This window comes from Callospermophilus lateralis, chromosome 1 (genome assembly GCF_048772815.1).
Source record: "Callospermophilus lateralis isolate mCalLat2 chromosome 1, mCalLat2.hap1, whole genome shotgun sequence".
NCBI classification, from domain to species: Eukaryota; Metazoa; Chordata; class Mammalia; order Rodentia; family Sciuridae; genus Callospermophilus; species Callospermophilus lateralis.
Genome location: NC_135305.1, coordinates 71,199,346 through 71,214,852, shown reverse-complemented (window position 1 = coordinate 71,214,852; position 15,507 = coordinate 71,199,346). Strand labels below are relative to the sequence as shown.

Sequence of the window (15,507 nt, the reverse complement as noted above, 5' to 3'; positions counted from 1 at the left end):
CCACATATGAGAGAAAACACACAACATCTAACCTTCTGAGTTTGACTTATTTTGCTTAACACATGGTAAAAACATGGGTATGCAAGTCCCACTGTAGCATGATGACTTTAATTTTGTAGGATAAATAAGGAGGAGGGGTATAGCTGGGTCATATGGTAGTTCCTTGCCTAGTCTTTTGAGGAACTTCCATGCTGATCTCCATAGGGGTTATACTAAATTACAATCCCACCAACAGTGTAAAAGTGTCCATTTTTCTCCACATCCTCTCCAGCATTTATTATCATCTGTACTCTTGATGATTGCTGAAGCCAATTTCTTAACAGCTTGCAAATTCGTCTCATTCTTTCCATCCCTGAATTCAGTCCTCATTATCACTCAGCTGTATTAGCCCAACAATTCCCACTGGCCTTCTTGCCTCTAGTCTTCCCCCATCAATCCTTTCCTTAGATGTCAACCAGAATAATTTCTCTAAAGGGAAAATCAATCATGTCATTTCCCTGTGCAAACTCTTCGAGTGGCTCCCAGTTCTCTGAAAACAAACTTTATCCTCCACAGCACGATTTACAAAATCATTCACAAATTGGCTCCTTCTAATTTCTCTAGTTTTACTGCCTTTGCTCTCTAAATTTGCTCCAGTCATAAATCTTAGATTAGATCATACTTTTCCCTGTATTTCTTGGACTCTTCTCTTTTCTATATGCCTCTATTTCTGCTCCCACTTAGATGTCGCTTCTAAGAACTTTTCATCAATCACCTGAGGCATCTGACTACAGTTCCCCAAAGGTCACTCAGCTTGGTTTTATCTTACAATCATTTACATTACATTAAAAATGCCTGTCAAGCCGGGTGTGGCAGCACATACCTGTAATCCCAGCAGCACTGTGAAAGGTGTATCAAGAGTAAAGGACCTCGGGATGCTGAGGCAGGAGGATTGCAAGTTCAAAGCCAGCCTCAGCAAAAGTGAGGTGCTAAGCAACTCAATGAGACCCTGTCACTAAATAAAATACAAAATAGGGCTGGGGATGTGGCTCAGTGGTTAAGTGCCCTTGAGTTCAATTGCCAGTAACCCCACCCCACAAAAAAATGCCTGTCAATCATCTGCTTCTCATAAAGCGTAAGCTCTTCAGGGCACAGGTCATTTTTCGCTTGTTTGTTTGTTCTTTTCCATCACTGTATCTCCAGCAACTAGCTCAATGCCTTGCACATGAAGTACACAATAAGCACTTTCAAAAGATGCAAGGAATAACTACTCCACTTAAAATTTGGGACCCCATTTAGTCTGTTTAGTTATGTTCACATAGATATTTATGTGGATTGTAAATTGTTATTGTCACAATGAATTATATTTTTATACTTAAAATAGAGTCAATGGCTTGGAGGCTGAGGCAGGAGGATTCTAAGTTCAAGGCCAGCCTCAGCTACTTAGCAAGGCCCTAAACAACTTAGAGAAAGCCTGTTTCAAAATAAAAATAAAAAGGGCCGGGGGTATTGCTCAGTGATAAAGCACCCTGGGTTCAACCTTTGGTTACTTCCCCAACCAAAAAAAAAAAAAAAAAAGAAAAGAAAGAGAGAGAGCAAGAAAGAGAAACACAAGAAAAATCATTAAACAAAATGAAAGAAAAGTTAACTAGGAGTAATTGATTTTTTTCCTATAAATATTGTGCTTTGCACAAACATTTCTAAATTAAAATTTTAGAAGACAAAATTGCAAAGTAAGGACATACTTCTATGGGACAGCTATACTCAGATCTAGAGTGGGAAGACCTACAGATCAAGGCTTGAACATTGTTTTGCCATTTACAACAGTTGTGATCTTGGGTGAAGTTACTAAACCTATCTGATCCTACTTGCTTTCTTTTTTGGTAAACAAGACAATATAAGGAAATAAATAGTACCTTGCTGTACAAACATGCTGCTCGTTGCTAGTAAGATGACCTATTTAGCTCTTAACCATATACATTCATCTTGGGCAGTATATGGAGTGACAGTGGGGTTAGGAATGTCTCTGGGTGCCGTGGTTCTCATTAATAATTGTGTACATTAGAATCTCAGGAGTGACACTCTTTTAGCTTAGGTCTATTTATTTCATGTGGGGTGAAGGCAACTAGATGTGTAAAAATCATCCAAATTATTCCAGCATTCTGCCTGGTGTTTAGAACCACTGACAAAGGCAGTGCTCATCATATACAAATCACTTGTAGATTTTGAGGCCCCACCTTTGACTCTCAAGAGTATTTTTGCAGAATCTATTCTAGTGAGTCAAAGGTGACACCTAAAAGTCCACATTTCTAAGATCTAGCAATGCTTCTGGTTACCAGACTACCTCAGTACCATCCCATCTCCTGAACTTGATGGGATTTGAGGCACTGAGCAGCAGGAATATTTGGACTTTGGGGATAGATGTGACTCTGTCATCTAGTGTGAGGGTTATTATCAATAGAGACTGACATGCCTTAGAGACTGCCCCTACCTTGTAAAGTTTTTAAATCTTTTTGGAGAATTAGTTTTCTTCCTATCTTCTCAGCAGTATTATATTTTACTTGATTTTACCTAATAACAAGTTGGAGAATTTCATATTTTATAGGATTTGTTTCAAAATCCCTATTCTTTGAAATTGTCAGGCATAGGGTAGGCATATAAATTACTCGGTTGGACATTTGTTCCTTCCTCCTTGAGCAGGGCCTCTGACTAAAGTAAGTAAACCCAAGCTTCAAATCATTATGCAAAATCTTGCAGATGGGGACCATGCTCGCATATTTTCTCCAACACTGTTATGAATTTCATGGAGACAAAGAACAGGGATGCATTACTTTGAGTTCTCTGGAATGTGTGATGGAATCACAAATTATTTCCCTGCACTCCCTGCCCCAGAGTATGCCTCACTGCAGTTTTCTGCAACTCTCATCAGGATGGGCCTCTGTGAATTTTAACAGTAAGACATGTACCCAAAGCTGGCCACTAGAGGGTTAGCCTGCATACGAGATGAAAAATTCAACCATATATCCCATAAGAGGACAGTACCATTTAGGACATCAAAACTTTTTCCTAGACTAGACAGGATGACTTTTATCTAACTCCTTCTGCTTGTGAACAGCAGATACCAGTCAGAAGCACATTCAAAAGAAAATACAATATGCATGTTGTACAAATCTCTCTGGGGTAACTACAGGAGTATTCTATCCTGTACTGCATGAAATTTAATACTTTGGAGCAAAATCTAGCTCCTATGGAACTTGAGCTCTTGTGAAAGAGGTAAACTTACCACGTGTAGATAATCTGTCCTCTGTGATAAGTGTAGAGGATAATGTAGCAGTCACCACCATAGAATTCACCATAGGCGTTTGGGTCAATTTGGACCCTACCATTGTTTTCTACACGCCAAATCTGAAAGAAATGGAATATACATACACTATACAAATTTTCTAGATCTAATAATGCTTTTCATAGGCTTTAAATTACTTTTAGTTTAGGTCTATTATTAAATAACTTTTAAATAATTTTTCTAACTAGTTTACAAATCAAACAAAGGGGAAAAGGTCAATCAAACTGGCAATTTGTTGACCTTTTAAGCACTTCTATTATTTTTATTCCTTCACAGTATTTAGCTCAGTTCTGAGTCGGTTGATTAATAAATTTCTATTATTTCATCAGTTAGTGAAAATAACATGACACTGTTATTTTGTACTTTGCACCAAACAATATCCAGCTTAGGAATATATTCCTAACTTTATAATTGAATATTTTTCATCAGCTGTGAAATATTTTCCTCTTCTCTATGCATTAACATATGAGACTGCTATTTTCTGAGGCAAGAGTTGGTAGACTGGGACCAAATGTGAATGTTGGTTCAAGGGACCCACAGGATTCATGTTGAAACCTAACCCCACAATATGATGACCTTGGGAGACAGGACCTTTGGGAAGTAATTAGATCCTGAGGGTGAATCTCTCATGAAGGAAAACAGTGCCCTAATAAAAGGGAACCTAGAGACTCTCTAGCTCCCTCTCTATCACGCAAGGACACAGCTAAATGACAGCAGTCTATGAACCAGGAAGCAGACACCAACCAAACAGCCAATCCATCAAAACCTTAACTTTCGACTTCCCAGGCTTCAGAACTGTGAGGAATAAATGTTTACTGTTTAAGCCCCAATCTATGCTATTTCTGCTATCGCAAACTGAACAGACGAAGACAGATGCCAGTATTATGACTTCCATTTTTAAAAGGTACAACCCAGGCATAAAACTGAAAAGATCCAACAGGGGATAAAAATAGGCAGAACCTCCTCATCTTCATCACAGATTAAAGACACTCCAAGTTGGAAAGATGAGAGTTGTAGAAACACCAACGAGTTACCAATCAGACTGCCAGATCACTGCGTGTACACATGCTTGTGCACATGCGCACATCCTCCTGCCTGGGTCCAGGAAAGGAGCAGGGCAGCACCTGGCTTTGAAATATGGAAATGAGCAAATGGAGAAGAACACAGTATGCTTTCAGAGAGAAGTGGGAAGGTGGGAAGAGAGTGGAGGAGAAGCAGCAGCATCACCCATGAAACCCAGGAGCCTAGACAGTCACTGGATTTCAGCAGTCCTGAGGTGACACAGGAGGGCATGCTGCGGTCCGAGATGGAGACTGCATCAGGGACACAGTTGGTCAAGGGCCCTGGGACCATACCACCGGTGCTAAGCACCAGAAAGGATATCTGAGCAGGAGATAGTCCCAGACCCCGAACTTAATACCCCTCCGATGATGGCCAAGATTGACACGTGACCTCCTTTGTCATGGTTCTGTGCCGCTTCGATTCACATTTTATGTCTTTGAAAAGAAGGAAAATTATTCTCAAAGTTTTTGACTACATAGTTTGGTCCTAGGACTGTGGTAAAATGTTTTAATTCCTGTCCTCAAGGAACTGCTGAAAGGTCTAGGAGAAATCCGTAAGTAAATGAACCACTCTGTGATACTTAAGTGATAAATCCCCTGGAAAAGACCACTTATAAGTTGAGCACTGAGAAAGGCTGAGGGGAGGCTTCTCAGAAGAGCCACAGCTAATGATAGGCTGGAGCTGCCAAGGAGAGTGGGAGGTTAGTCAGACAGAGGGAGGAGTGGGGATGCTGCTAGAAGGCCAGGGAAGAGTCAGACCCCCAGGCACTGAAGGGTGAAGAGAGAGGGGAGCAAGGGTCAAATCGCTGAGAGCCTCACAAGGCCCAGCCCAGAGGGATGATTTCAGACAGACTGAGAAAAAAAGAAAAAAACTATGAAAATATTTTAGAAGGGGGTGACATCATCCAGTTCTCATTTAGACAACTAAAGAGTGGATTGAGTGTGAAGAGATTTTCGGCAGTTTTTAAAATCTTAAGGGGAATGATCAACAAACTCAATTTGAATACTCGAATAATTATCTGTTTTTAGCACACATGCATGCTCAATTTGCTGTTATAAATGCCTTTGGTCTACAGCCATACTACCCTGAACACACCTGATCTCATCTATAAATGCCTCCAGTGTAAGGGGGGAGGGAAAAGTGATGGTAGATATTACACTTAAAGCAACAAACCCTCAGTGCACAGCCCCAGAAATGGGCTTTCTGGGAGAAAGAGCTGTTCTGGACCAGGAAGCGAAAAGACTATGTTCTGTTCAGATCTCTAAGACGGTCATGAGGTGAACTTGCACAAACCACCTAACTTCTCAGGATCTCAACATATACAAATGCAAAATGGGTAGTGAAGATCAGATCTTAACTTTTCCAGCTTTAATTACCATGATTTCGAGTACCATCTTGGACCATCTTTATTACTAAGTAAGATTCACATCTTAAAATGTTTGCAGTTTCCTATATTATATTACATCTATTACATACATCATATTATAGATATTATATCATAAAGCTATATAGTCTCACACATGCTGACATAAATGGGCTTGATAAAAACAAACAAAATCAGGTCCACAAATACCTCTACTTTGCCAGAACCATCATCCACCATGTTGTGCTGGGCTGCCATCTGCGGAGAGCTGTGCAATTTTGAGGCATCAAATGGAACTTGTTTTATCCGAGCCACTCTCTCTGTGACATATACTTTCCCAAAGCCATTGCTCTGGTCTTTATCTTTCCAGTCCTTAAAGAACTGTTTGAAGATTGGTGTTTCACCTCCTTCTGGAAGAACCTGAATCTGAAATTTAAAATAGCAACCACAGTATTAGATAGGAAAACAAGAGATCATGGAATAACGTTAGTAATAGAGAAAGAACGAAATAAATGAGACTATTGTCCAGGTTTCTGTGATTACAGATATAAATTTAGAAGCCTATGAAGCTAAAATAATCCAAGCCTGCTTTTTCTCATAATTAAAATAATTGCCACTGAATCTGAATGTTTGAAATAAGAATCAACTTCTTTCATATGTAATCACTATAATAGTCCCCAAAGTTTGGCTGTCTGCATTAGGTTCACAAGAGAGCTGTGACCTGGAAGAAATTATCACATTGTGTCACATGTGTCAGAACATAACAATGAAGATGATAGCTGAGGCTGAGAGAGTCAGAAAGGAAAAGAATAATCAGCCAGTGTCTAAGTTGATCTTGATGATGACAAATACTATTTGGGTATTAGCCCAGCTCTGTATAACCTGCTCTAAGGGACAAATGATTAGTGCTTTAAGCTAAATCTACTGCACTTGATTATCCTGACTTAAAGGCTGTGAAGCAAGTCAGTGGGCTTTTCCTCCTCTTGCAGCCCTAAAGGTCTGACCTGCAGTAACTGCAGAATCCTCTCCACCACACAGATAAAGTATTAGGGGCATAAGACACAAGAATGCACACACAGGTGGAGAAAGCCCTCATACACATATATTACTTTTGAGCAAATTCTTCTGTGAGTTCTGTGGAGATGTCATGACTCCCATGTAAATTTTTTTTTCCTGTCAATTCATTTTCACACATACTTGGGTATTGGTGGAATAATTCATTTGCTCTAGAAATTCTTCAGCTGTCTTCATTGCAGCCTTCCTCTCCTGGGGATTGGCATCTTTACCTAAAATACAAGGTAAATTAAAGAGAAAATTTCAGAGAGGAAAATATTATATGATGAAGAAATGCATGTTTACCAAAAAAAAAAAAAATGAACACGATTTTAATTTAAGTATCACAGTGCCAGAATGGCTAATTTTAAATTTAGTACATTAAAAATATTTAGTAATATAGTAATAAACAGTGCTTGTGAAGAGATTCTTTTTATGCTGTCCAAGTGCTTTAATTCCATAATCCCTGCTAAATGATGCTAGGAGGAGGAACATAGCAGCCTTGTAGGTGAGATATTTACAGATCATTTCTCAGAAAGGCAGACTAGTTTAAAAAAAATCAAAAAAAGATGTTTTATTTGTCCTTCCAAGGAAATAGCTACACATCTGAGACGCAGCATCAAAATCAATGGCATCTTTTACCTTTCCATACGAAAATCTGCTTTGCAGCACCATGGTCTAAAATAAAGCATTCTTCAGAAAGCAGCATTGCCATGGAGAAGGGGTTTTCTTCAGCCACCACAGTCACTCTCATGGATCCACTTGCATCTGAAACCTAATACAAAGACCAGGAGCTCTGTGATTACATTTTGGGCAGATAAAAATATTCTAAAATTACATTATGGTGATGGTTGCATGACTCTGTAAATGTAATGAAACTTAACTGTCTACTTTAAGAGCATGAACTTCATACATTAACCATGACAAAGAGACAAAGCATTCATGAGCCCAATACCCCCAAAAGGTTTTCTTTTTTTTTTTTTTTTAAGGTCTTTGGAAGTAAAAGAACTACTAATGAAGCATTAAGCTTTGACACTAGTTAAAACATTAGAAAAGCATTAACAGCTAAGGTTCATTGAGATTCTTACATATACTAAGCATCTTGTAATGAACTTAACATAATCATTTCATTTCAAATTTAAAGCAAGCTTTGCAAGTAGGTAATGATCTTACATGCACTGCATACACTAAAAAAGGTGAAACATAAACATTCACTCAGACCACAGTTACTGAGTGCCTACTACATGGCAGTTTCAGTGCTAAAGGCTTTGATGGACTCCAGTTTATGCATACAGACTTTAGCATAGGTGCTGCAATTCAAGTCTGAGAAAATTATCAAAGCAAACAACTTCTATCATATTTGGAAGTAGGACTTTCTTGAATTTGCAGGTGGTCCTACAAAACCAAAAGCGATATCCATGTGTAGACCAGAATGCACCAGTTTCCAAAAGTTAACTTATTGGCTATAACCACCTGGACATTTGTTAAATATGCAGATTCCAGGGCCCTCTCTAAATCAGTGGTGGAGTTTTACAGCACAAAGGTAGAGTTTGAATTCTGCATTTTTATAAAGCACCCGAGGTGATTCTACTTCACTGTCTTTTTTAGCAACCCCTAATTATTTTTTAATAGATTTTATATTTCAGATATGTGCAATGTGTTATAGTTCCACTAGAGGGAACTATGGTTCAGGTTTAACATTTGCCCTTTGAAAAACATTACTCTAATCCACAATGTTGTTCAAGAGAGTATGGTTTTGATTGATGATGTGAAGTAAACGATACTTTTTTTAGGCTGAAATGTTTTTAGAGAAAGTAATGAAACTACAGACTATTTAGATAATAATTTCTATATAACTCATGTTAAAGTTATCAGTATTGAGCAGCAATGATGATCATATTTTCCTTTGCCATATAGGAAGAAAAAATCCACTTCCTCATTATAAAAAGCAAGTTTATGCTACACAAATTAGTAACTCATTCTTCATGTAAAATTATAATTTTCTGGGGCTGTGGTTGTGGCTCAGTGGTAGAGCGCTCACCTTGCACATGAGAGGCGCTGGGTTTAATCCTCAGCACCACATAAAAGTAAATAAATTTTAAAAAAAATAAAGCTTAAAAAAACTGTAGCATTTCTGATCTAGAAAATTCTTTATGGAGCAGCAAAAAGTTCCTTCCTGTTAAAGATGAAAAAAAAATACTACATTCTGCAGGGAGATTATGATCTGCTCTGAATTATTTGCTTAGAAAATTGGAAGCAGAGGAAACATTTTAGCAACCTGCTTAACTGGTTTGTTTTGGATTTTTTATTATCCTCATCAGTCATAAAATTTAAAAAATTATATAGTTGGAAGGTACCTGAGTAATTTTCTAATATAATCTCTGTGTGTATTTGTCTGTATGTCTCTCTCCCTCTCCTCAGATAAAAAAAAAAAAAAAAAAAAAATTAAGACCCAGAATGCTTACATCTTGCCCACGGTCATGTAGCCAGAAAGCTGACATAGAACCAGGACTGTTAGTACCCAGGAGAGGGCTGGTTTTACCCTGATTTCTTACCACTGATTGAAAGAAAGCCTTTATTTGGCTAGAGAGGGCATTTTAAATAAGTTAAAATCTTATAATTTTATCAAGAATTTACAAGAAAAAGCTTACAAAATGTTGTACTCCATAAAGAAAACTTATTTTTGAGTGCAACATATCACAGTTTTTGTTGTAAGCTAGTAGAATAACAAATCTAAATTTATGTAAGTCACAGCAGTAAGTCCATTTATTTGCTGTTTTTAATGAAAATAGCAAAAAGTAATAAAATGATAATTTTAACAAATATACAAAAGCAAGAAATTGATGGAACCTCCACAAGTATGTGGGCAATGAGGAGAATCATGAACTACAGCAGAGTCCTCCATACAGGCTCCACTCACATCCAGCCCAGTGAAAACCACCGATCTGCTTCCAGGGAACTCACCATGTAGAGCTTGGCCATCCTCCTGTTGCTTATGTCTGCTATGGTGTCGTCATCATTGTCTCCATCCGGAAGCTCTGGTTTTGTCCCTAAAACCTGGAAAAAGTGAACAGCATGAAAGATAAAGTTCTGTCACTAAAGAATGCAAAGTTTAAAAAAAAACTCAACCATTTTGCATTTATAAAGACATCAATTATAAAACACTTGAATTTTAAATCACCAGGCGCACACATTTCTTATCAATTCACACAGCATCAGTTTTTTTTCCCCATGGGTCAAATCAGCCAATGGCATTAAGTAAACAAACACTGAATTTCTTGGGTGGTGATGAGAATCTCCAAGAAAGCATTATTTCATCCATTCTTTGCATATATAATGCAATCAAAATATTCAAGTAATGTGTTTGGTAAAAAAATACATTTGAGTTATGGAACCAGACTAGGTGTTCTATCAACAGATAAATGGATAAAGAAAATACAGTATATACATACACAAAGGAGTTTTACTCAGTCATAAAGGAGAAATGCAAGGAATTTTAAAAGGGGAAGAGGGGAATCTCATGAAAATAAAAGGGAGACCAATAGAATAGAGGAAGGGGATTGAGAGGGAGGGTAGAGAGAAGGATCTAGGGAAGTCCTGGGCAATGAAATCTACTAAACTATGCTATGTTGAATGAACCACAATGATTCATATGTGTAAATCATATATATCTCATAAATATCTCATATATACATGAAACTACAGACTATTTAGATAATAATTTCTATATAACTCATGTTAAAGTTATCAGTATTGAGCAGCAATGATGATCATAGTGAGGTGATAAGCAACTCATTAGTGCATTATATATACATACATATATACATATATGAGATATATATGTATGTATATGTAATGCACTAATTAAAATAACAATAATAGAAGGAAGATCAGTAGAGTAGAGGAAGCCGATCCAGGGAGGGAGGAGGGGCAAAAAAAGGAGAGACCTGGGGAATGAGGAATATGGCATAATGAATCCCTATTCATTAAGTATAATTACAATGCACCAATAAAAAAGGAAAATACAATTGATTCTGCTTTGAATTTTATACTAAAATCACAAAAAATATGTCTCTAAGCATTTTAATTAATTCATTAAGTTAATTGAAACAAATACCATAGAATGCTAAGAACAGAAACAAAATATAAACTTGTTCTAAATAATGTGATTTTAATAATACAGCTATAAACTCAAGTTCAGAAGTGGAAAGAAGTCATTTATTCATAACTGTTATTTAGATTCAATACATATTCAATAAAAATAAATTCTTTGCATAATGCATTTCATACTCAATATCTCCTATAATATATTGCATTAAAATAAATATCATTGAATATCAAATAACAATAAATATATATAAATCTCATCCTTATATAAGTATGGGTACAGTCTCAAGTTTGAAAATGCACCAACTTATCCTCTGGGAATATGACATCTTTTCTTTTACCCAATAACAAAAAAAAAAAAATGTTTTAATTCTCTTACATGTTAAATGATCATAACATAGGTTTTCTTTTTCCCTAAAAGTAAGATCATAACAAAAAGTAAAACACTTGCAACCAAAAAATTTTTGGTTTTGTTTTTTCATTTGTAGTTTGGTAGAATAATTTATAAGAACCATCAAAAGCCCTCTTAGGTACCCTTTGTAATTCTCCTCTAACCAACACAGGAGACTGGAATAAACAATTAGGGTTAAGGACATATCTAATACTGGGAAGTCTCCCACGAGGCCAGCTGAGGCTAGGATTTTGAGCACACTCTAACTTTTAATTTTCAGATAATTCCCATATTTCTCAGGTATTTTAATTAGCCTCACAAAGGACTATTGCATACTAGGGAATTGAATCAAAGGGACTCTGAAAAACAGGCTTAATTCCAGGGTGAAGGGTTATGGTTATATTATCAGGTATCTCTAAGGATCATTTAAAAACTCAGTTCAACAACCATGCATTCACTGAACTCCTCACTGGGGAATATAAATGAGTTCCCAACCATCTTGCCCCATCCTTAAGGATTTTACACCCTGCCTAGAAAGAACAAAGTAACTACACATGTTCACTTTATAAACAGTGCCATACATTTTGATCTTTGAGATAAACAGTCAATACAGCTTTTCTTTTTCTTTACAGGCAGGATCTGCCTAAATTCAAAACATTTTCATTTAAGGTTGCCAAAACAAAACATTTGCATTTAAGGGGTGATTGGGATTTCTCTCATATAGTCATTTGTGTGTAGAGTAACATATAATTGACAAAATAAAGGGGTAGGAAAACAAAGAAGCTTTAATTTGAGAGTATTTCATAAAAACATCATTGACTACTGGGCAGTGAGGTGATAAGCAACTCAGTGAGACCCTGTCTCTAAATAAAATACAAAATAGGGCTGGGGATGTGGCTCAGTGGTTGAATGCCCCTGAATTCAATCCCCAGTACCAAAAAAAAAAAAAAAAAAATCATTGACTGATGCAGTCATGGCTTGTCACTCAAGCTTGAAGCCCCTTGTCTTTCAATTATTTCCTGTAAGTTTCCATTTAAAAGTGTCGTGACTGTGATAAACATTTCACATTGTACATGTGAAAACATATAACATTAAATAAATACAAGTTTTATTTTCAATCACACCTCCATAAATTTGAAAAAATTTTAATCAAAAAAATTTATATCTTATATCTGCAACAACGGTAGTTCTTAAATTTCCATTTGCTCAAGCAACCTCTGGGTAACTTGTTAAAATACAGACTCCCAATTGCCAGTTATGAAGTTAGTAAGTTTAGGATGAGGACCAGGAATCTGTATTCCAGATGATTCTGAACTGGGTGCTTATTTATACAGAGCTAAAACTCCTCTGTCTGGATACCAAGGCTTCTCTAAAAGCTGGGTATTATCCACCTGTGTTATTTATCAGCCTTCTCTCCTTAGTCCCTTTCTCTAATCGAGCTGATGTTCCCAGTGTCCCTTGTGGGAGCCTTGCCCCTTACTTCCCCTGGGCTTTCCCTAATGCTAGATTCAAATTTCTACTTAGGTTGACTAGGTATAGCAGAAGCAAAACTGAGCAATTAGTCTTTGGTTGGCTCAGGTAATTATAATTAAAACCATAATAGTTACTGTTGGTTGAATGAGTCACATGCTGGATCAGGAGCTTTAGACACATATCATCTCAACTTTATAAAAGCTCTCATGTGCTAAATACTGTTAGCACAATTTTACAGAAAAGGGTGGTGATGCTCAAAGAGGTAAAATGACAATTTCACAGAGCTGAGGAGTGTTACGGTCAACATCTTCATACAAGTTTCTCTAATGCCATTTCACTAACCCTCAGAAGAATTGGCTGTGTAATTCCCTAAATCAAGGAAAATTGGGCAAGCCTTTTAAATGGGCAAAAGATTATTTCCTTAGATCTGTGCCTAGGGGACCCTTCCAATGACCTAATGTTATAGGTATCTGAACCTTTCCCTTAACTTATTTTCTAGTTCAGTAAAAGGTGGATGATATCTAAAAAAATCAAATTTTTTTTTAGTTATGGACGGGTACAATATTTTATTTTTTTAATGTGATGTTGAAGATCAAATCCAGTGCCTCACACATGCTAGGCAAGTGCTCTACACTGAGCTACAACCAGAGCCCTCAAAATTTTTTTTTTCACAGAAATGCACAGGGATTTTGTATGATAGAGATGAAAGTAATTTATGCCCTGTACATCTACTAGTAAATTAACATCAATACTGTTGTCCTGTATCTGCTCTTTTAATTCTTCTTTGAACTAGTTAAAATATCTTACTGTTTCCCTTATTAACACATGAGTTACATATGATATTTGACTGCAATCACTTTATATTTGTATGAGATACATGATTTACTTTTTTGAAAACTACCGTTTTATATACAATATTGCTTTTGTCTAAACCACATCTATTGGAACGTATCAATATATTTGTTGCCTTTCACTGGATATTATATGTATTCAATTAAAACTTTTAGTGCCATATGTGCCATGCCACAGGCATTTCTTGAGTTTTATTTAACAGATGCTTACATATTGCAAGGCACCTTTCCAGGTGCTTTCCATTTATTAAGTCCTTTCATCTTCATAGCAACCCCCTGAGTTGGCACAGTTACTATCCCCTTTCACGCATGGCATAACAGGCTAAGTACTTTACCCAAGGTCACACAGCTAGTAAGTGACAAACAGAATTGGAACTCTGTGCCAAAATATGTATTCCTAACTAATTCACCTCTTGCTTCCTCTGCCGGGTCCTTCCGAAGCCCTTCTTGATTTATATCATTTAGCCTCTGAAATAAGTAGAAGTTCTCTCAGAGCAGAGATTGTACAGGGATGCTGTTCATTCTCCCAGTCAGACTGACCAATACCAGCAATTACACCATGCAGCACACATTCTGTTCAGAATGGTGTGGCTTTCTGCAACCCCTAGTTCCTTCTTCTCCCTGGTCTTCTTAGTCTAAACTCTGGGAATGTTTAGCAACAGAGACATTAAAGAAGTTAGAAAGTTGTAGGAATATAATTTTGTTTTCTGACTAAATCAATCTTCTTTTCTGCTACTTACTCTGCCTACAACAAGAGTTCAGTTCAAAGTAAATCAGAAGAAATGTGTATTAAGTAACCAGAGCAAATGAAGAATTCTAGCCTCAGATAAACAATTCTGTGGCTTAAAATCTCTTGGTTCTTCTGGCCTGCCTATGTCAGGAGTATCCTTGGTGGTTTTATTTATTTATTTTTTTTCTCTTATATGACCCAGGGTGGTTATTTTTCTTTCAGAACACAACACCTATGTGAAAAAAAAAAATTTTTTTTTTTAAATAAAGGTCCAGGAAGTTAAGCAAAAATTGCTAGACCCTTTCAATCCTTATTCACAGTGTATTTGTTTTTATTTATTTATTTTTAAACTTTTAGGCACCCCTCCTATTTTGGACATGAAATTTCAAAACTTAAACTCTTGGTGGTTCTCAACATGAGCTTTTCCTAATTTATAAAAACAAGCCAAGATGTTTGCCCTCATTATACTCAGTATTTGAAATGCATCAAGAAAAGGGAGATAATATGTGACCTAGAGAAGGATAATATATAATTCAAAATTCCAGATCACTGTGCATAAAAATGTTCCAAGTTGCTGTTGAGTCCCATTAGCACAGAGGGTCTTAGGTGCTTCTTGAGAACTCTGACAGGACCAGTAAGTACCATAATGAAACTAGCTTGATTAGGAAAACAGGCGTGAGAGAACTCAGGAGTTTGCCCTTAGATCATCTCATAAATACTACAGCAAGGATGTAAATCCTGAGTTTTCTCAACTCCAACTTAAGAGCTCCTTATGTACAAAAAGAGGTATCCTGTTCTTATCTTAATCATTTTAGTGTGGATGGCTCTCCTTCTATTTTCACCATAAGTGTAGCAAACACTAAGGTTCCAAGAGCAAACATTTTAACTACTCAGTAATTTCTCTTATTTTTCTTCCCTACCTGAAAAACAATCAGTAGATTGCAAGCATATGGAGCATATAAATAAATTGCAAATGTCAAGTGAGGCCTTGTTGGTATGGTATATTTACCTGCTGCAAGGCGTTTTGTGCCTTAGGTAGACAAATATTTGATAATAGGGAAGATCCACACTGATAGAAAACCCAGGCACTTCTGAGGAAGGGCTGAGTCCCCCTGTTGTCAGCTCCACCCCATCTGGACGAGAGATCCCAGCCTT

The 15,507-nt window shown here is 36.9% G+C and overlaps 1 protein-coding gene across 1 annotated transcript in view; it reads right to left on the bottom strand.

Moving 5' to 3' along the window:
* Scin (scinderin) overlaps positions 1 to 15,507 on the bottom strand; it is a 75,145-nt gene that overhangs the window by 18,263 nt on the left and 41,375 nt on the right. The window contains exons 5-9 of the mRNA XM_076862918.2: positions 9,765 to 9,857; positions 7,443 to 7,575; positions 6,945 to 7,033; positions 5,958 to 6,173; positions 3,263 to 3,384 (exon numbers count right to left, since the gene is read on the bottom strand). Coding sequence (XP_076719033.1) covers positions 3,263 to 3,384; positions 5,958 to 6,173; positions 6,945 to 7,033; positions 7,443 to 7,575; positions 9,765 to 9,857 — 653 coding nt within the window. The remainder of the gene's footprint in view (positions 1 to 3,262; positions 3,385 to 5,957; positions 6,174 to 6,944; positions 7,034 to 7,442; positions 7,576 to 9,764; positions 9,858 to 15,507) is intronic.